This window comes from Arachis ipaensis, chromosome B3, assembly GCF_059453495.1.
Source record: "Arachis ipaensis isolate K30076 ecotype BB chromosome B3, ASM5945349v1, whole genome shotgun sequence".
NCBI classification, from domain to species: Eukaryota; Viridiplantae; Streptophyta; class Magnoliopsida; order Fabales; family Fabaceae; genus Arachis; species Arachis ipaensis.
The window spans coordinates 1,722,723-1,745,496 of record NC_142438.1 but is presented as its reverse complement, the minus strand read 5'-3'; the positions used below and the strand labels follow the sequence as shown (position 1 = coordinate 1,745,496).

At 25.6% G+C, this 22,774-nt stretch overlaps 4 protein-coding genes and 1 pseudogene across 4 annotated transcripts; 3 read left to right on the top strand and 2 right to left on the bottom strand.

Annotated features, from left to right (window-relative positions):
• The first annotated feature begins 2,921 nt into the window (after positions 1-2,921).
• LOC107632408 (3'-5' exonuclease-like) lies at positions 2,922-3,584 on the top strand. The gene has a single exon (XM_016336092.1). The coding sequence runs from the start codon at positions 2,922-2,924 to the stop codon at positions 3,582-3,584; it is 663 nt and encodes a 220-aa protein (XP_016191578.1).
• A 3,640-nt stretch (positions 3,585-7,224) lies between these two features.
• LOC107632409 (3'-5' exonuclease-like) lies at positions 7,225-7,880 on the bottom strand (annotated as a pseudogene).
• A 1,635-nt stretch (positions 7,881-9,515) lies between these two features.
• Positions 9,516-10,184, top strand: LOC107632410 (3'-5' exonuclease-like). Its single transcript, XM_016336094.1, has one exon. The coding sequence runs from the start codon at positions 9,516-9,518 to the stop codon at positions 10,182-10,184; it is 669 nt and encodes a 222-aa protein (XP_016191580.1).
• A 3,475-nt stretch (positions 10,185-13,659) lies between these two features.
• Positions 13,660-14,325, top strand: LOC110270497 (3'-5' exonuclease-like). The gene has a single exon (XM_021120113.1). It carries the CDS (start codon positions 13,660-13,662, stop codon positions 14,323-14,325), a length of 666 nt encoding a protein of 221 aa, XP_020975772.1.
• Positions 14,326-15,009: 684 nt separating this feature from the next.
• LOC107632411 (heparan-alpha-glucosaminide N-acetyltransferase-like protein (DUF1624)) lies at positions 15,010-21,658 on the bottom strand. Its single transcript, XM_088509183.1, has 12 exons — positions 21,524-21,658; positions 21,308-21,389; positions 20,703-20,779; positions 20,159-20,265; positions 19,525-19,657; positions 19,144-19,260; positions 18,942-19,033; positions 18,262-18,328; positions 18,065-18,143; positions 16,289-16,380; positions 15,431-15,574; positions 15,010-15,239 (listed from the first exon to the last, which is right to left on the bottom strand). The coding sequence occupies exons 1-12, from the start codon at positions 21,656-21,658 to the stop codon at positions 15,213-15,215; spliced, it is 1,152 nt and encodes a 383-aa protein (XP_088365309.1). The 3' UTR covers positions 15,010-15,212.
• Positions 21,659-22,774: the final 1,116 nt, after the last annotated feature.

Sequence of the window (22,774 nt, the reverse complement as noted above, 5' to 3'; positions counted from 1 at the left end):
TATTTTGCTACATTAAGATATGAATAATTATTTGATATATTAATAATCTGTTATGTAATTATATTATTATGTCATGTGACATGCCGTTATCTATAACGAAAAAAATTAATTTAAGTTACGACTGTATTTTTCATTACTTATGTAATTAACAACATTTTTGAAAGACCAATTCAAAGATTCGGTTATCCTTGAGCAATGAATTTAAATATTAACCTAAATAAAATTGCATTAATTCTACTGTCATTACATTGGATTTGCCAAACTAAAATATTTATCTTATTTAATATTTATTAATTATTAAAATATTTGTCACCCTAGATTATCCGAATAGATTGGGATCGAAATGCTAAGAGTCTATCCTTGAAAAATACATAATCACTTAAATGAAGATACATACATGCATTAAATAATTATAATAACTTGGTGAGTTTTTCTTTGACTTTTTTCTGACATATAGGAACTCTAACTATTGGAGGAAAGAAGGAGTGAGTTCCCGTACAAGGATCAAGGTAAGGGAGTCCCTCTAAGCAGGGACTCAAATTAACCAATAATAACTTGCCATTTGGCAAGTTATTATAAAAAAATAATAATATAAAATCTGAAATAATTAAATAATTAAATAATAATTAAATTAATAATAATTATAATAAAAATTATATTAAATAATTATATTTTTATTTAATTAATAATTTATATTAATTATTTAAATAATAATTAATTAATTAATTAATTAGATTAAATAATTAAGTTTTTATTTAATTAATAATTTATATTAATTATTTATATTATAATTAATATTGAATATTATTTATATTATTATATTAAATTATAATTAATTAAATTTAATTATATTAAAAAATAAATTTAATTTTTATACCTTATAAAATAATTTTTAGTTGAGTTGGTTATTTTTATTTTTAAAATTTAAAATGCTAATGATATTATTAAAATTAGCAGTTGTAAACACAAAACTATAAATTAGTATAATCTCGAATTATATATTGTGTATTATTATTATATATGAATTTATTTAATATTAATATCTTTTAATAATGAATTATTTTTAAATTTATAAATTTAAATAATATTATTGAAAAAAATTAATTATATTAATTTTAAGTATTTTAATTAATTAATTAAGTGGGACCACAATAGGGACTAAAGTTAGTTCCTCCTAATGGAGAAGAGAGAGATGCTTTGAGTTCCTATTTATTGTTTATGACGCAAAAGCTTATGTGGAGTTACTTACTATGCTCGTCTTCGCGCCCTTAGTTCTCTTTGGGCCTCCAGGACCCTCATCAACCATCACGATAACTCAACCATGGACTTGCAAACCCTTCAACCTTCTCCGCAAAATCATCTCTCTAATTTCTGAACAAATATTTGTAATTGCAAACCAATCATTTTAGCTAAGTGTGTCTCCATCTGTTATTGTAAATAAAATTCGAGTTTTATGTGCATTAAGAGGAACCTCACTTTAGCTTACAAGATATATGCAGATAAGTTTTATTTGCTTTTGTAATTGACACAATTAAATTAATTAATTAAGTGCATCTATATATGTTTCGGGGTGCAAACTTAGTCAAATCAATCATTTCATATAACGATTCTCAACTATTAATTTCACGTAAAGTCCACTGCACCTGAGTTTTCACCGTATTTCGGAGTCTCAGGCTTGCACGTAAACGACACAACAATGACTTTATATATATATTAGCTATACTTCTTCTTCTATATATAAAGGTAAGTTTATTATTAGTTTCATTGAAGAAAGATATATTTTACATTTCTTAAATGACGATTATTGTTAGTTATTACTTATTATTAGAAGCAGAAAAGTGTCCATGGATGATATACCTAATATGCATACGTCAGCTTTCGGTCAAAGCCGCATCATCAGCATAAGGGGAACATATATATATATCTTAAAAAATTTAATCTTATATTTTCTAATCCTAAAAATTTATTTATACAAAATCACTTTTCAAACACACACATGCAATGGACTACAAGGCTCTACTACAATATTTCCTATGACTCTACAACTACAATAATGTATACATCAATCTTAACGCCGTATTGCCACACATTGACATGGAATGCTCTTATTACTTGATAGTTTTTTTGTTTTTAATTAAGTAGCTAGTGAGGTTACAAATAAAAGTTAAGTGGAAGCTTTAGTTTTTCTATGTTTTGAGCGAGACACTTCTTTAGATGCAATCGTATATATATGATCGCAGTCATTCATAACCATGCACATTCATATTGCAACAGAAAATTATGCAATATTCACTATACAAGGTATAAATAGTAGTCCTATTAATTAGTTAGAGACAAAAAATTTGTATGCCTTCAATATAGCACAATAATACTATGGTTATTTTTATTTTTAAAATTTAAAATGCTAATGATATTATTAAAATTAGCAGTTGTAAACACAAAACTATAAATTAGTATAATCTCGAATTATATATTGTGTATTATTATTATATATGAATTTATTTAATATTAATATCTTTTAATAATGAATTATTTTTAAATTTATAAATTTAAATAATATTATTGAAAAAAATTAATTATATTAATTTTAAGTATTTTAATTAATTAATTAAGTGGGACCACAATAGGGACTAAAGTTAGTTCCTCCTAATGGAGAAGAGAGAGATGCTTTGAGTTCCTATTTATTGTTTATGACGCAAAAGCTTATGTGGAGTTACTTTTTATGACAGGTAGGCCATAAACAGGAACTGGGATGAGTTCCCTACTGGAGATGGTCTTAGTCCTCAGTGATAAATACATAAAGGATAAGAAAAGGTAGAATTACATAATTACATTATATTCTTTCTTAAGTCTATAAATAGTTAAATACATCTCAAATTACCAAGTTATTTTCATTCTTAATCACTTTATACCCGAGGAAAATGTCTGGATCATCATCATCAATCCGTAAGTATAATGGAATTAGCGGTGCGTCAACCGTTTTATTCAACTCTGACACTTCCAAATACACAATCAAATTTGATGGAAAAAAAATTGAAACCACAGACAAAGCCACCATTGTAGATCAATGGGTTCAAGACATTAATGTTCTATATCCAGCAAATTCATCCGTTATCGTTGCCTTAGATATTGAATGGAAACCGAATACGCTTCAATATTTGCAGTACAGATCCGCAACACTACATCTTTGCATTGATGACAAGTGCCTTATCTTGCAACTCTTCCACATTGACAAATTGCCTCCTTCTCTCAACAACTTTCTCAAGAACCCTAATTTCTTTTTTGTGGGGATTGAGGTTTCTAAAAAAACTTCTAAGATTAATGACGGGTATGGTCTCATTTTCAATGGTGTGCGTGCTGATATTAAGGAGCTTGCCATGAAAAAATGGCCTGGACAATTTCAGTTCTCGGATTTGAAGGATCTCGCTAAGCAACTGGTTGGTTTGAGTATAAAGAAGCCTAAGCTTGTGAGTTTGAGCGATTGGAAAGTTAGGGTTTTGAGCATTGAGCAAGTTGAGTATGCATGCATTGTTGCCTATGTTTCTTACAAGATCGGTCACAAGCTTCTCATGATGGATGATTGATTAACTGATCTTGATGATCGATGCATGTTTAATTAGTTTTTGTTATTGCATATATATATATATATATATATATATATATATATATATATATATATATATATATATATATATATATATTTGTAAGAGCAATTGGAAATCTAGTGTTTTGAGCATTGAACAAGTTGAGGATGCCTATGGTTCTTAAAAGATTGGTCCCAAGCTTCTCAAGAATGGTTGATTCATGATGTCCTTGTGTTAGTTTGTGGTGTTGTTGGGTTAGTTCTTGTTTAGGTAGTTCATGTTGCTCTTAATCTTAGTTATTAATTATTAGTGGAGTGATGAAGAAAAATGGTGGTTGGTTTTGTTTGTTGAATAAATTACCATTTGTATCCATGAAAAATACAAACGTTGGCAAATTTATTCATATAAGAATAAAACGATAATTATATTCACGAAAGATAGTTTCCGATCCGTGTGCCAAGAATATTCTAACGGATCAATTGTATAACCAACGTCTGGAAACTCTTGGCACACGAAAGTCATCTTCCATGGTTATAATTGTCGTTTTATTTTTATATAGGTATATTTGTCAGCATCTATATCTTTTATGGATAAAAACGATCATTTATTCTTATTTGTTATTTTAGTTAGCTTGTTAATTTGTATCTTAGTACGTATAGTTCTAGCTTCTAACTAGCTAGGTTAATTAAGGGCTTAATACTTTAATGTTCTGAGAGTAATTATGGTACTAATTATAATTAAGTATACTTGGACGAGTAATATATAATTTTGGAGATGTTTTCCGTTATATATTATATATTTAACTTTGCAAATACTGATCAGCAGATAAAAATAATTTATTAGCTATGACTAAAGTAAATTTAAAACATAATCCTAAATGAATGTGTGAATCCTATATCTAATGATACAAAAAAGTCTAAAATATTGTAATTGCTTCAACACAACTACGAAGAAGATCATGTAATCCATGAATGAAAGACAAGCTCAATTGTTGTTTCATATTTTTGCCCTAAATCATACACCAACTTGATTGCCATATATACTTCAACGTCCAATGCCAATTAAATTGAGCTATAACAGCAAACAATTGAGATCATGTGCACCACAATTGAGATCATACTCATTTCTAATCTTAGAAATATCATCAGCAACCTCAACCCCCCACAAAAGTGAAATTAGGGTTCATGAGGAAGTTCTTGAGAGAAAGTGTCAAATTGTCAATGTAGAAGAGTTGCAAGATAAGACACTTTTCATCAATGCAAAGTTGCGGATTTTTTGTTGTTCATGTAGCGAGAATAATTTGGCCTCCATTAAACATCTAATCCAACAACTACGGTTGATTTTCCAGCATATAAAGAACATTGATTTCTTCAATCCATTGATCTACAACAATAATAGCTTTGTTTGTAACCGTTGTTTCAATTGCTTTTCCACCAAAGTTGATTGTGTATTTGGAAGCACCACTATTATTATTACTACTACTACTATTGCCAAATAATCTATGGATCCTTGATGATGATCTATACATTTTTCTTATGTAAAAGAAAATGATGAGACAGAGTTTGGTAGATCAAACTAGCTAGAATGAATGTGATTTAATTTGCAACCGAGGAGTATTCATCAACTCCAAAGTCCAATGAATAATCTCTCAAATACTGTAGAAGCACAGTATTTATGGACTTATCAAATAAGAATTTATCATTTTGGATCCCGCTAGGGAGACAATGTACTATTTGTATAATATATACAATGGGCTATTGAGTTACAAAATGAACATCCTCCGTACTATCTAGAATAATCATCCGAGTACTAGGGATAATAAACATCTTCTCAAAAGATTAAACTGATTTTGGGATTTACAAAGATCGAACTCTTGACCTTTCGGATCTAGCGCTCTAATACTATGTCATGATACCACTCATTCGCTGATAAGAAAAAGTAACACTAATGGTTATATCCCTAATACTCCATAAACCTCCATTGTACACATTGTACAAATATTTCATTGGCTCCTCATTCTTTCCATATCGTTTTTTGTCTTGTTTTGGTCTAATAATTAATAGTGAGTATATATAGATGGTCATTTAATAAGTGATGATACATTTTTTTTAGGATGGACTTTTAGAGCACCTCCAATGGTGAGTTCCTCTTTGACTTTTTTCTAACATATAGGAACTCTAACCATTGGAGGAGAAAAGGAGTGAGTTCCTGCACAAGGATCAAAGTAAGGGAGTCCCTCTAAGCAGGGACTTAAATTAATCAATAATAACTTGCCATTTGGCAAATTATTATAAAAAAATAATAATATAAAATCTGAAATAATTAAATAATTAAATAATAATTAAATTAGTAATAATTATAATAAAAATTATATTAAATAATTATATTTTTATTAAATTAAATAATTAAGTTTTTATTTAATTAATAATTTATATTATAATTAATATTAAATATTATTTATATTATTATATTAAATTATAATTAATTAAATTTACTTACATTAAAAAATAAATTTAATTTTTATATCTTATAAAATAATTTTTAGTTGAGTTGGTTATTTTTATTTTTAAAATTTAAAATGCTAATGATATTATTAAAATTAGCCGTTGTAAACACAAAACTATAAATTAGTATAATCTCGAATTATATATTGTGTATTATTATTATATATGAATTTATTTAATATTAATATATTTTAATAATGAATTATTTTTAAATTTATAAATTTAAATAATATTATTAAAAAAATTAATTATATTAATTTTAAGTATTTTAATTAATTAATTAAGTGGGACCACAACAGGGACTAAAGTTAGTTCCTCCTAATGGAGAAGAGAAAGATGCTTTGAGTTCCTATTTATTGTTTATAACGCAAAAGCTGATGTGGAGTTACTTTTGATGACAGGTGGACCATAAACAGGAACTGGGATGAGTTCCCTACTGAAGATGGTCTTAGTGTTCTCAATTATTGTAAAATAAATAAAGAAGAGGTAATAAAATAAAGTATAAATAATGTTAGAGAATTATTAGAATTTTTGTACTAACTGATCTAAAATGATTTTAATGGTTCTCTCTCTTACGTGGCTTTCTTTACATGTAAAATTTTTGTATTAATTTTTTTATATTTTCCCATAAACTAATTTATGTTGATACTACTTTTACTAAATACTAAATAATAAAAAATAATTTAAATTAATAGCAATTTTAATTTATTAAATGATATTGACAACTAAAAATTACAATTTAAGTAGTATATATACACTTACATATATTGCTTTAAAAATGCACAAAAAAGTAAGAGCAACAAGTGAAACAAGACAAAAAAAACCGTAGAATAAATAGAGGGTGGAAATGACAATATGCAAAGTTAATATATGTAACAAAAAACTCCAAAAATAATATTACTCCAAATAATTACTCTCAAAATATTAAAACAAACCCTTAATAATAAGTAACATACAGAAGGAACAAGACCAACCTACTAATAAAATATTCAAAGACTTGTACTAACAACCTAAACTAGGTTCTATAAAAAAAAAAAAAAACCCAAAACTAGGTAAGTAAGATTAAAAACAGAAATTAAATAAACAAGAACTAATAACCCAATAACACCATAAACCATAAACATGCATCATCATGATCAACAATCCCTGAGAAGCTTGTGACCAACCTTCCAAGAAACATAGGCATCAATGCATGCATACTCAACTTGCTCAACGCTCAAAACTCTTAAACATCCCAATTACTCAAACTCACAAGCTTAGGCTTCTTCATACTCAAACCAAGTAGATCGCTGCATAGATCCTCCAAACCCAGCTGATTCCACCGGTCGGGCCATTTTTGCATGGCAAGTTCCTTAATATCGGCATGAACACTACCCAAACTGACACCACCATACTCATCATGAATCCTAGAAATATTTTTAGCAACCAAAATACCCACAAAAAAGTAATTAGGTTTGATGAAAAAGTTCTTGAGAGAAAGAGGCAATTCGCCAATGTAGAAAAGTTGAACGATAAGACACTTCGAATCAACGCAAAGATGCAATGTTACGGTTCTGTTCTTCCTTCCACACCGTTCAACATTTAAGCCAACGATAACGGATTCATTTGCTGGATATAGATCATTGATGTCTTTAACCCATTGATCTACAATTCTGGCTTTGTCAGTGACTACTGTGGTTTCAATTTGATTATAATCAAAGTTGACAGTGTATTTCGCAGTGTCAGGGCTGAAAGAAACGATTGAAGCACCGCTGATTCCATTATAATAACGGATTGGTTTTAACACGACCATTTTTCTTATGTAAAAGAAAAACTAGAGAAAACAAGAAGATATAAGAGGAGTTTAATTATTTGGTGGGGATTAAACAGCGAAAATAATTTGGCAACCAACTTGGGAAGCATTTATATAGACTTAAAATAAAGAATATAGAGCCCGTTTGGATAGGTTTATAAGTGACTTTTTTTTAACTTTTAACTTTTAAAAAGGTGTAGTATTAATGTTTGGTACAATTTTTAAAATAAAATTATAATTTTTTAAAAAGTTATTTTGGTGCTTAAAGAGAAGTTAAAAAAATGACTTTTCTCATAATGAAAAGTTTTTTATCACTTTTTTCTTAAAATAAGTACTTTTAGAACTAAAAAACTAAATACAAAATAACTTATTTATAAGTTACTTTTAATATAAATATTTATTATTTAAGTTATTTCTTTAAAAGTAACTTAATTAAGTTATTTATACCTAGCCTTTCTTCTTGTTTTCTGTTTTTAACTTTTTATGACTGAGAATGAATGTATCTTCATTTAAGTGATGGTGTATTTTTCTACGATGGACTCTTACTGTTCCGAGTTTTTTGGCAAACCCAATGCAACTTTATATCATCTTGAAAAATGTTAGGTGGTATTAGAATTTATTGTTTTTTATTTTCACTTGATCATTAATTTAAGAAGAAGTGTAGGGAGCTAATAAAATATTTATATAATATATACAATGGGATATAGGGATGTTTGATTCAGTAGGATATCATATGTTTATTTCTGGTATTCGGATGGTTATTTTGGATAGTATAAGTGTATTGTGTTTGAGAAATTAGTAGTATTTTATCTTGAATGTTCATTTTTTAACTCATATTAGACCAAATAAATAGACCATTGTACACATTATACAAATACTCTATTGACTCTCTAGCAGGATTCTTAATTTAATTATTTTAATTTGATTCTTTTAATTTAATAATTTAACAATATATTTTATTTTATATTTTTAAAGATTTATGAATAATTAATAACTAAAAATAATAAATTCTAATAATAGTATTTCTCTTTTATTTTATATTAAAGTATCTATTTGGATCTTGCAAAAGTATATTTGATTTTATTATTTACTATTGCAAAAGTATCTATTTGAAAAAAGGGTGTTGAGATTAGAATTAGAAAAAAATAATTTAGAATTTTTAAGTAATTTTTCAGTATTTGAATAATTTTATCGTATAGAATCATTTTTTGTGGATAGAAAATTATCTGATAGTTTTTTTTTATAGATAGATTTATCAGCATCTAAAATTTTTACGAATAAAAATGATAAACACTCAAAATAGTAAATAGTAAAAAAAAAAAAACTCAAATAATTACTTTAAAAAAATAAAATAAAATTTCATTGATTCAACTCTCACTATGCATTGGGTTTACCAAAGAGTTCATCCTTGAAAAATACATCATCACTTTACATCCATGCACGCTCATTCATAAATTCAACAAGAAGAAGAAAGGGTAGGGTTAATTGTGTCAATAAAAGAAAGAAGTTATAGGGTTAGGGTTACATTACATTCTTTCTTTAAGTCTATAAATACATCCCAAGTTACCAAATTACTTCTCATCCCTAACCACCAAACTCTTTAGATATCTTCTTGTTTTCTTTCTCATAAGAATCATGTTTAGGTCATCATCATCACCAATCTATAAACATGGAATTAGTGGTGCCACAACCGTTTCATTCAACCCTGATGACACTTCCAAATACACTATCAACTTTGATGGAAAAGCAATTGAAACCACAGTCACTAACAAATCCACCATTGTAGATCAATGGGTTCGAGAAATCAACATTCTATACGCAGGAAAATCATTCGTCGTCGTCGGCTTAGATGTTGAATGGAGACCAACTGGGATTCCAAATTTGAGCAACAAATCCGCCACATTGCAACTTTGCATTGATGACAAGTGCCTTATCTTGCAACTCTTCTACATTGACAATTTGCCTCTTTCTCTCAAGAACTTCCTCATGAACCCTAATTTCATTTTTGTGGGAGTTGAGGTTGTTGATGATATTTCTAAGATTAGAAATGAGTATGGTCTTAAATGTCGTTCTCATGCTGATATTAGAGAGCTTTCAAATAAGAAATGGCCACTTAGGTATTATAGGAAGCCAGGGTTGAAGATACTTGCTTGTGATTTGGTTGGTTTGAACATGTTGAAGCCTTTGCATATTTGTCAAAGCAATTGGGAATCTAGGGTTTTGAGCATTGAACAAGTTGAGTATGGTTGTATTGATGCCTATGCTTCTTACAAGATTGGCCACAAGCTTCTCAAGAATGGTTGATCATCATGATTTATGTCTATAGTGTGTGGTGTTATGTCTATAGTGTGTGCTTCTCAAGAATGGTTAGTTCTTGTTTAGTTTAAGTTATGTTGTTTTTAATGTTTATAGTTATTATTAGTTATTACTAGTAAAGTAGTGCTTATTAGTGGAGTGATGAAGGAAAATAGCTGCTGATTTTGTTTCTGTTTTTAATCTTAATTAGATTGTTTTGGTTCTTATTACAGATCTTTGAATGTTTTGTTTTTAGGTTGATCTTGATCCTTCAATGTTACTTGCTTGATGGTTTTTAATATTTTAATGTTTTGAGAGTGATTATGATATAATTAAGGATTTTGAGTAATATTATTTTTGGAGATTTTTTGTTACTAGATATATGTTTTAACTTTGAATATGTGAATACAAAAGGATTAAATTAAATTAAAAAAAAAAATCTATCATTGAATATCTTAATATCATAAGATACAAAAAGAAAGTCTAAAAATATTGAAACTAATGAAAGACAAGGTCAAATATTGTTACATCTTCTTTTTAACCTAAACCATCTACCAACTTTGATTGCCAAACTTCATTCAACGTCCAATACCAATCATCTTGAGCTATACATATAGAAATTTTAATAATTAGAAGATGATAATAATATCAACACATGAACAATATAGAATTTCCAACAAACAATTTTCCAAGTATTTAATGCCATAGCAAATAATAATAATAATAATTCATTAGTGCATTCTTAAAAGGGAGAGAGGGAAAAGATTATGCAATTAAAACATGTAAGACAACTAACAATAAAGTTTAACTACTCTGGACTAAATTCTTTTCGGGGACTGATTAGTCTTCTATGTGAAAAGAAAAATAACTGACTTAAAAAAAAATAATATTGACTTTTTCTAGCATAGACTAATAATATTAACTTAAAAGTAAATCTCTTATGTTGGTATTTAAAATTGCACTCTCATTTTAAGGTTAATGAACTTTTAATATACTCAATTTAGTCTTCTAAAATTGATATTCACATGATTTATGTTAGTCCATCGATTATTTTTTATATACCCACGATGTGTTGACGAAAATTGTTACTATTACATGTCTTAATATAGTTCAATTACATATAATGAGATGGTTACATGTCACATGTCAGTAAGTGATACATCATCAGCTAATTACACATGATTGAAGCATGTTCTGACACAACGTTAACAATTTATGTTAGAATGTTACCATCATAAAGTCACTTATTTTAAAAGTTTAAATTAATAAGAGAAAGTAACATTAATGGTTATATTTCTATCACTTTTTTGTAAACAAAGACTTCTTTTAAATTTACTTAATTTTTGCATAGGTATTCTTTTCTTTTCTTTTTTTTTATTTGTCTTATGTTATTTTTTCATTTTTAGGATTAACTAAGAACCAAACTTTTAACTTTTTGGACATAAAACTTTAATATTATGTCGTGAAACACTCATTTTAAAAGTTCAAGTTAATAAAAAATAATAACATTAATGATTATATCTCTAAGAACTATATCAACACGCCGTTAACAAAAAATAAAAGAGAAACTAACATGTATCATGGATATTAGAGGGAGCATGATGACTACCTCGAATCCGACAGAAGCAGTGCTTTTCTCGAAGAGGAGAATTTGATATAGGATCTGAAGGTTTGAGGATGAGAGAATGATTGAGGGTACAACCATTTTCAGTACGGAACTCATCCCAATCCTTATTTATGTTTCATCTGTCATAAAAAGTAATTTTACATAAGATTTTGCGTCATAAACAATAAATAAGAACTCAAAACATCTCTCTCTTCTCCATTAGAAGGAACTAACTTTAGTCCTTATTATAGTCCCACTTAATTAATTAATTAAAATAATTAAAATTATTGTTACAATAATATTATTAAAATTTATAAATTCAAAAATAATTCACTATTAAAAATATTAAAATTAAAAAAAAATTAATAATTTCATATATAATAATAGTACAACAACTATTTAATCGCTAGTATTGCAACATCTAATTTTGTAATGTAGTTAGTATTTTAAATTTTATAAATAAAAATAAATAATCTAACAAAAATTTATTTTATAATGGGTAAAAATTAAATTTATTTTTTTATGTAAATAAAGTTAATTAATTATAATTTAATATAAAAATATAAATAATATTTAATATTAATTTTTTATAATTATTTATATTAATTATAATTTAAATAACTAATATAAATAATTAATATGTTTAATTAATATAAATTATTAATTAAATAAAAATATAATAATTTAATATAATTAATTACTATAATTATTAATAAATTAATTATAATATAATTATTTAATTAATTATAATTTAATTATTTAACAAATTCCTATATGTGAAATTACAAAATTATTTAATATAAACATATATGTAATGTAATATATATATTTTTTAAAATTCTTTTAGTAATTTGTCACATGATAAAAAATTATTGGTTAGTGAAAATTCCTTTTTAGAGGGACTCTTGATCTCGGTCTTAATGAAGAGATTCTCTTCACTTTTTATTTTAATGGCCTTTTTTTTCTATGTGTTAGAATAGAGCTTTTTTTTACTATCATTAGAGTTGCTGTTAAGATTAAATTTGATTTGTCTTGAGAAAAAAATGAAAAAAAATCTTTTAAAATAACAATGTTTGTAAAATAGTAAAATAATGTTTTAATCATTTTTGAATTTGTTAACATTTATTATTTGTGAATCCTATTATCTTAATCTAATAATGATTAATAGTATATTTTTTTTTCTAAAATGATAATACAACTTTAGTGGGGTTGGATCTAAAGAAAATATATATAATAAGATGGAGAGAGAGAGAAAGATAGGGAGTGTTTAAAGTAGATTAACAACTTTGACCAGATTTACTGCTATAAATGTTACAAAATTGAGAGATAGCCGTGGCTTGACCAACCACCACTAAATAATCACTGTTATCTACCACCTCTTTTCTAGTGTTAGTAAAATAGTAAATAGTAAAAATAAATTAGAAATGTTTGGTAACTAAAGAAAATCAACTAAAAATAGTCATAACTTGTAATAATTAATGAATATTAAATAAGACAAGTTCTGACTATTTTTTCTTTGTCTACCTAATATTATCCAAAATAAATATACCTTTTGCAAGATCCAAATAGTTATTTTAAAAAAAAATAAAATGAAATTACATTTATTCTACTCTATCTGTTTACATTGGGTTTGCCAAAGAAACTCGGAACACTAAGAGTCCAACCCAGAAAAATACATGATCCCTTAAATGAACATAAATGCACTCTCAGTCATAAAAACAAGAAGAAGAAAAAGGTAGGGTTAATTGTGTCAATAAAAGAAAATTGTAGATTTAGGATTACATTATATTATTTCTTAACTCTATAAATACATCCCAAGTTAACAAACTCCATAGATATCTTTTCGTGTTGTCTCTCATTTTTCATTTACATATGAAAATGCTTCGATCATCAAGCCCTAAACAAGGAATTAGTGGTGCCTCAACCGTTTCATTAAACTATGTCCCTTCTAATAAATACATTATGCACTTATATCAAACAAAAAAATACACCATCAACTTTGATGGAAAAGCAATTGAAACCACAGTCGCTAACACATACACCATTGTAGATCGTTGGGTTCAAGAAATCATCACTTTGTATGCAGGAACAAATTATTCTCGCTACAAGAACAACAAAACCGCAACATTGCAACTTTGTATTGATGACAAGTGCCTTATCTTGCAACTCTTCCACGTTTTCAAGCTGCCACTTTTACTCAAGAACTTCCTCATGAACCCTACTTTCACTTTTGTGGGTGATGAGGTTGCTGATGATATTTCTAAGATTAGAAATGAGTATGGTCTTAATTGTGGTTCTCATGCTGATATTAGAGAGCTTTCAAGTAAGAAGTGGCCAAATAGGTATTATGATGGGAACTCATGGCTAGGGCTGAAGAAACTTGCTTTGGATTTGGTTGGTTTGAACATGTTGAAGCCTTTGCATATTTTTGAAAGCAATTGGGAATCTAGGTTTTTGAGCATTGAACAAGTTGAGTATGCTTGCATTGATGCCTACGCTTGTTACAAGATTGGCCACAAGCTTCTCAAGAATGGTCGATCATGATGCATGCATGTCTATATTTCGTGGTGGGTGGAAACTCGAATGCACAATCTTGTTAAATATGTCAGATCATCAAATAGTTATCGACTATCAACTTTATATGACTGCATCATTTGATCGGTCTTTACCTATTTGGTGTTATTAGGCCACTAATTAGTTTTTGTTTAGTTATTTTTATAGTTATTAATCATTACAAGTAGTACTTATTAGTGGAGTGATCGATGAAGAAAAATAGTTGTTGATTTTGTTTCTGTTTTTAATCTTAATTAGTTTGTTTTGGTTAGTAGTACAAGTCTTTGGAAATGGATTCTTTCTATTTTTTTGAACACTTGAGAGAATAAAATATAATCTTTCACGACCAAAAATAAATAAATAAAAAAAGAGAGCAATAAAGGATGAGATTAAATACTGAACATTATCTAATTTTTTTTTTACTGGAGAGAATCCACTCCCCAAATCTTTAAATGTTTTGTTTTAAGGTTGGTCTTGTTCCTTCTAAGTTAATGGTTTAATATTTTAATGTTTTGAGAGTGATTATGATACTAGTTATAATTAACTATTTGGAGTAATATTATGTTTGATTTTTTTTTTGTTATTAGATATATGTTTAACTTTGCATTTCATCATTTCCTCCCCTATCTTTCACTTGTGGGATTCATATGCTGATCAGCAGAGAAAAATATATGAAAGGATTAAATTAGATTTAAAAAAGTAATCTGTCATTGAATATGTGAATACTATCTATCTTATGATACAAAAAAAATCTAAAAATACTTAAACTGATTTACACAACCATGAAGATGAAGTCATCCAATGAAAGAGAAGGTCAAATATTGTTACATCTTCTTTTTGACCTAAACCATCCACCAACTTTGATTGCCATACTTCATTCAACGTCCAATACCAATCAACTTGAACTATAACATATAGAAGTTTTAATTATTAGATGATAATGATATCAACACATGAACAATACAGAATTTCCAACAATTTTCTAAGTTTTTAATGCCATAATAATAATAATAATAATAATAATAATAATAATAAATAAATAAATAAATAAATAAATTCCAAATTACTAAATTGGAAAGGGAAGCAAGAATATTACAATGTTATTGCGAGGTTCTCCCCAATAAAATCCTTGGAGCACAACAGGAATGAGGTTGCAAGTGGCAATTATGTAAATCAATAGTGCATTCTTACCCATCCATTCTAGAAAACTAATCTTGTATCTATATCCACAAACATCAACCTACAACAGAGTAAAAAAAATATATTTATTTTATACTTTAAGAACACATGTTAGGTTTATAAATTAAATTAAAAATAAAAGAATTAAAAAAATTTCACTAATAATAACTAAAATTTAGAACACACATGTTAACTAAATCTTTAAAATAACGGGACAAATATAATTTGTATTTACAAAATAAAAACCTTTAACACATTGTTAGTGAGATCAAACTCAACCAAAGTAATAATAAGAGCAAATTATATATATGTGTATATACTTAAGCTTTCGTTAATTACGTTTACTTAATTTTCAATTGTCCCTGCTAAGTATGTACACGTAATCGATTATATTATATAAGGAATTTTTAATAAAATATTTATAGTTAAATTTATAATTAAGTTTGTATATTGTACCCATATCCATCAATTAGGTTTCGATCTTATTATACTATTGGAGGATAATTTTATAGAATATTGACCACAAAAATTAAATTATATAGTCTTAATTTTTTTTAAAAAATGTACAATATATATATATATATATATATTTGGTTGACAACTTTTATATAATACTTTAAGTTCCTAACTAAAAATCTTCTAAATGTTACACCGATACTTAAACACGTGTTCTCCAATCCGGAATAATGATATATAAAGATAATATACAAAAATAATTAGATATGTATATTCATTATTAATACTTGAATTTTGAAACAAGGAATCAATGTCAAACCATATAATATATTCCGGCTAAGAGGATACCAGCAGCTCCAGCAGTCACACACATATAACTAAGTGTGTAAAGAGGTTTGTTTATGTGCATTCCTGCAAGGCAAGACTTATAAGATTAATTATAGATACAAATTAAACAGAGACAAATTTAAAGTGTCGTATATATTTAAATTAAGAGAAAATTCCTTTCCCCTCTCCGTGAGATGCTAAAATAACACTCCCCTCCTCTCTATTTTATAAATGTACATTTTTCTCCCTTCTAACTTTTAAAAAACCTCATCTTTAATCCATTTTAAATTTTTTGTGTTAACTAATATTAATTTTATCCATTTCTTAAAAAAAAATAAATTATTTTTTGAAAAAATACCCATTAACAAAAATTTTATTTTTTATCATTAAATTTTGCTTACTAAAATATCCTTTAATAAATTATTTTTTATTGATTAAATTGTATTTTTACTAAAATACTTTTAAAAAAATTAATAATCAAATTATTTTTTTCTAAGATACCTACCTTTTAATAATTTTTAATTATTAAATTATGATTTTACCAAAATTTTTGTTAACAATTATTTTTATATTTTACTATTAATTTTTCGATATCAATATATATTATTTTAACATTAAATAAAAAAAATCTTACCACTATTAATATGTATAACAATTAATATATATTGATATTAAAAAATAATCTTACTAAAATTTTTTATTCAATGTTAAAATAATATATATAGATATTAAAAAATTAATAGTAAATATAAAAAAATTATTAATGAAAATTTTGGCAAAATTATAATTTAATAATTAAAAAAGTATTGAAGGGTATTTTACAAAAAAATAGTATAATTATTAATTTTTTTAAAAGTATTTTAGTAAAAATATAATTTAATCAATAAAAGAATAATTTATTAAATGGTATTTTGATAAGCAAAATTTAATAATAAAAAATAATTTTTTTGTTAATGGGTATTTTGTTAAAAAATAATTTATTTTTCTTAAAAAATGGATAAAGTTAACATTAATTAACACAAAAAGTTTAAAATAGATTAAAGAGGAGGTTTTTTAAAAGTTAGAATGGAGAGAAATGTACATTTATAAAATAGAGGGGAGGGGAGTGTCATTTTAGCATTTCGCAGGAGAGAGGAGTAAAATTTTCTCTTAAATTAAATATATTCGCTATAAAAATGGTCTTCCTAACTTTTTATCCTTTTTAAAGATAAACTTTTTTATTTGAATAAATTATTATATTAATTTTCAATATTTAGATCAAATTTTAATTTCGTTCTTAATTTTTTTAACATTTTATGTTTATTTCAAAAAAGTTTAAACGAGTTTAATATTGTATAATTATTAAATTTGGCACAAATAGTTAATAGAATTAGTGATATGAATTAATTTAGTTCTTAACTTTCTCTTTTCATTTTTGTTTTTAACCATCAATCATCAGAGCTCTAGAATTAAAGGAAAAACTTTTATATATATTAGTGATTATTAGTATAATGATTTTACTTATGTATAAAATCGAAGAAATGTTATTGATTCTTCGATATATTTATTATTTGTGTCAAATTTAATGATATGATAACATTAAATATGTTTAAATTTTTTTGAGATTGAAATATAACATTTAAATATTAAAGAATAAGACCAAATTAAAATTGAGTCAAATGTTGATCAAAATAGTACTTTATATCTTTCTTATTTTTATGCCACCTCATTTAAAAAAAATATCGTAAATAAACCTAAATACAACTAAGTAAAAGAATAATATGCTTACCAATTATGTCCAATATTAGCCCCAAAATTACAAGAAAACAAGTTAGGGACATCCACTGAAAAATTCTCACTCTATGGTCCTACATTTAGCATTATGGAGATAAAACAAATATTAATTAGAAGCTTAATAATGCATATGAATTAAAGATAAAGATATAATAATATATGTGTACATGAAATTAAAGAAGTGAGTTTTACCTTAAAATGAATTATAATATGCCCATAATGGAGGCCAACAAAGCAGGTTACAACAGCCATCAGAGAACTATAATTTCATAACACACTAGTCAATAAGGCTTTAATTAGCATACCCTTATATTTTTTTTAATTTTCTATAAATACTTAACCAAATAACATATTAGCATTTTTTTTAAGGGCATCAATGCTTTTCAAAGAAAGTAGTTAGCATTCTTGACAATCAATGGTTATGTTAATAATTTTTGAAAAATTGAAAAGCATTTTTAATAGTAACTAATGATGCAAGATGCTTGTTTATACTTTTATTGAAACTTATTTTTTGTTGTTAAAATTACCGAACAATAACTGCTAAAGTATTGTCAAAAATTTTTTATTTTTTCACCATTATTCATATCAAAAATATTATTTATACACTAAATTAACTACTAAAATCAATCACAGTATATTTGTGTATTATATTACACGACATAGTAATGAATATTTAGTGGTGGTTTTGTAAACCGTCGCTATATGTAGGAGTTGCGGCAGTTTTGGAAGTGAGTAGCTAAATGATTTTTTCTTTAAAAATGAATAATGATTTTTTAAAATAAATAACCATAGAAAATGTTTATTTCAGTTGTAGTGTATTATAATTTTGAAATTGTATATAAAATCAACTATATATATGGTTTACTACTAACCTCAAAAATCCTTCAGGATCAAAAGGGGCTTGACACCAAGAAGGAGCATTAGGAGGCAATGGTCCATAATTAGGAGAATTAATACTACATTCCTATAGAAAGATAGAAATAATTAACTAAGATAATTATTTATCAAAGAATAAGAATAACAAAAAATAAAAAAGTAAAAAAGCTAGGTTTATCAAAGAAAGAATATCCATACATGCTTCCTTGCATATATTGGTTTCTTGTACAAATGTTGTATACCTAAAATCTTTCGATCAATCATTCCAACAGCATTACAAGCTGGTCCTGTGTCACCCCTTACACCACATTTGACCTAGTAATAATTAAAAATAATGTTTTTATAATATTTTTTTATTTATAATATTTAGATAAATAATAACTTAATATTAGTTATATCAATTAAAATGTGTTTTTGTTTGAAAGTAATTTAATGTACACATATAATTTAGTTATATCAATTAATAATGTCTTTTTTTTCTAATTTATATTATTTATTTTAAGAGTCATATTAAAAAAATAAAAGAAACAACGTTTTCCCCTAAAACCTTGAACTCTCTAAATTTATAATGAGAAAAACAAAAGAAATTTGTAGAATTGCACTTACTAAATATGTCTTTGGAGGTACATTTGGAATTTGAAACTCCCAATCAGGAACATATAACCCATAGAGTAAGCAAAGATAAAAGATACTAAGAAAGAACACCACAGCCCTGCCAAAATAATAATAATAATAATAATAATAATAATAATAATAATAATAATAATAATAATAATAATAATAATAATAATAGATAATTATGAGATATGCATTATTCTTATTCATAAACGTTTAGTATTATAATTTCTGTGCCAGTTGAAAAAACGGTAGAAACTCAAGTGCGACACGTAAAGTTGATAATTGATAATCGTTAGATAAAAATTTAGTCAAATTATTCAAATCATTTAACGACTCCCAACTATCAACTTCACGTGAATTGAAGTTGATTGCACTTGAATTTTTACCTGAAAAAGCAAGCAAGTGAAAGTTTTAATTTATTTTTCTTTATATTTAATTATTTTATATATGTAAAATAAGTATTTAATTTAAATTTAAATTATCATTATTTCTGATACATTTTCTTATTAACCTTAACCATTAGAAACTATGTAACTTCATCAAATTTGAATTAATTAATAAACTAAAAGTACATGGATAAAAAATGAAGGCTTACCCCTGGTATCTATACTTCCTTAATAGGGACAAAACTGAATTAACAGAATCATTACACTTCAACCAAATTTCACATAATGCCGCAACCAAATATGCTATAGCAATTCTCTGACATCAAATGAAGAAAATTAGGAGTGAGGGTTATTTTTTTATATTTTTGTAAAATAATATATATACAACAGAAAATAATGGTAACATTTTAATTTGTGTGCACATTTTTTAAAGAATTCATGTGTTAACCCATTTAACAACCCTAACTAGAGACATAATCGTATAAGTTATCGAACTAGATCGAAAATTACTGCAAAATCAAAGTGAAATTTGCTACAACCGAATTTAAAATTAAAAAAATCTTTTTTTTTTCTAACAATGTAGCAACTGAATTAGTCAATTCAATTGACGAAATTAATTAATATGAAATTAATCATCAAAGAAATTATAACAAATGATATATATCCACCACTATATATAAAAATAAAAATAAAAAATAAAAACAAAAAATTTGTTTGAAAAGGAGTACTATAAAGAGGAACAAAGATACCTGCCTGTAGTATTCCCATCCATCTTATTTGTTTTATATCCACTCCATATGTTAAATCATTGAGACCATGGATAAAGCCTCCTGTGTGTATATATATATATATAATATATTTGGTTTATTAATATACAAGCACATTGTTTTATGTCTTAAATAAATATTTATATATTTATACTAGTCACCAAAAAAAATAAATAAATATTTATACTGAAGATTGTTGATTAAAATAACATATGAAATTAAATAAAATTGAATTACAGGATTCTTATACTTTAACAAAATTTTTATATTAGATAAAAATTTTTCAATCAAATTCATCCTAACTAAAAAATGCAATTTATTTTTGAAATATTAATTTTTGTATTTATTATTGTAGAATAGTTATGAAATATTTTAAAAATAAATATTCTAGGATTATTGTATTTTTATTTTAAATTAATAACAACTAGTAAGTATATAATTATAATTTTTTATTTAGTATTAGATCTAATTATAAACTTTAAATATGCAAGCACCAAATTAAAAATTTGGTAAAATTATCTACTAACAAATTAATTAAATTAAACCAATTGAAAATTTGGCATATACAGAATAAAAGGCTCAGTTAAGCACCTTGAAGAAAAACACCTATTGATAGAAGCTTAAGAGCTCGTAGAATTGCCTTTCTAGTTGCAATAATTCCAGAAGATAATCTCTGTTTATAAATAAAGCTTGTTAAGCAAAATTGATCCAACGTTAGTTTATACAAAGTATGTATATATATAAATATATATATACAAATAATTTAATTAACTTGTGAAATTAAATTAAACATATAGATATATATACCTTGTATGTGAGTGCAAGTGAGACACCAACAATAAAAAGGAAAAATGGCATGACAAAATCTGCTAATGTTAAGCCATTCCATGGCGAATGATTAATCCCTGGAAAGAGTCTACCAGCATGATCCACAAATACCATAAGCTGCATCCTCATAAAGCAATTGCATTATTAGGATTAAAAAAAATTCTCTCAAGATATATGTAATTAAGATTATATATTAAAAAAAAAACATAATTTCATTTGATGTAAAATACCCTCATTTCGTACACTATTTGCATAAAAGTAGCATGTTTTGTTCACACCTTAATTTTTTTTTTTGTATAATCTAATATACAATATATAGTTTTTTTTTGAAAATAAATAAATAAGTCCTTGATTTTTTTAATTTAAAATTACATAAATTCATGACTAATTAAAAAATATAAAAATATTATTCATTTTCTAAAATATGAGACTTTTAAGTCCTCCATCCAAAATATATAAGGATAAATATAGGTCTACTCTTAAAAATATTTACACTACAAGAGAACACGGGACATGGCAACGTACAGTTTTAATTGTCGTTGGCGATGGTTTTAGATGTTTCACTTTTTAAAAAATAAGAAACGTTTTTGTATTTTTAATTAGTTGATGACTTATTTATCTTTGAGATAAAAGATCAAAGACCTATTTATTATTTTTTCTAATTTTTTTATATATTACGATATTTTTTAATCTTAAAAATTATTTAAAAATATGATGCTAGTTAATATATTATTACATATATAAATTAAAATTTGAACTCTTGATACTTATTTAAATGAACGAGTTAATTGATCACTCTATTAAATATAAGTGTCAATATAAGTGTAACTAATTGGCAAATCATTTGAAACATCATCCTCTCCAAAATATAAGTGTCAATATAGCAAGTCAATTTGTGTAGTTGCATATAAATAAATTAATAAACAAATAAGGCCAAAAAAGAAGGCATAAAGGTCAAAAACACACAATCCGATTATTGAACATTCATAAATTAAAAAAAAAACAAAATTGCATAAAAAAAAAAATAAAGGAACAATGATACTTACTGTGACGGTAAGACCTCGAAAAATATCTAGTGAAACAAGACGATCATTTTTATTATTATTATTATCTTTTGCATTGGAAAATATAATGCCACGTCTTGATTCTGAGACTTGCAAATTAGCCATCTCTACATCACCATTTTCTTTGGCATCTTTCTTTGTTCTATTAATCGGATTGAGATGCATC

Excerpts from the sequence above, each read along its gene's own strand:
- LOC107632408 (XM_016336092.1), top strand. The coding sequence starts at position 2,922 with ATGTCTGGATCATCATCATCAATCCGTAAGTATAATGGAATTAGCGGT.
- LOC107632410 (XM_016336094.1), top strand. The coding sequence starts at position 9,516 with ATGTTTAGGTCATCATCATCACCAATCTATAAACATGGAATTAGTGGT.
- LOC110270497 (XM_021120113.1), top strand. The coding sequence starts at position 13,660 with ATGCTTCGATCATCAAGCCCTAAACAAGGAATTAGTGGTGCCTCAACC.
- LOC107632411 (XM_088509183.1), bottom strand. The coding sequence starts at position 21,658 with ATGGTATTTGTGGATCATGCTGGTAGACTCTTTCCAGGGATTAATCAT. Across the intron at positions 20,266-20,702 it reads GATGGATGGGAATACTACAG|AGAATTGCTATAGCATATTT; the intron begins GCAGGTATCTTT and ends ATTTGATGTCAG. Across the intron at positions 19,034-19,143 it reads CAATATATGCAAGGAAGCAT|GAATGTAGTATTAATTCTCC; the intron begins GTATGGATATTC and ends ATCTTTCTATAG.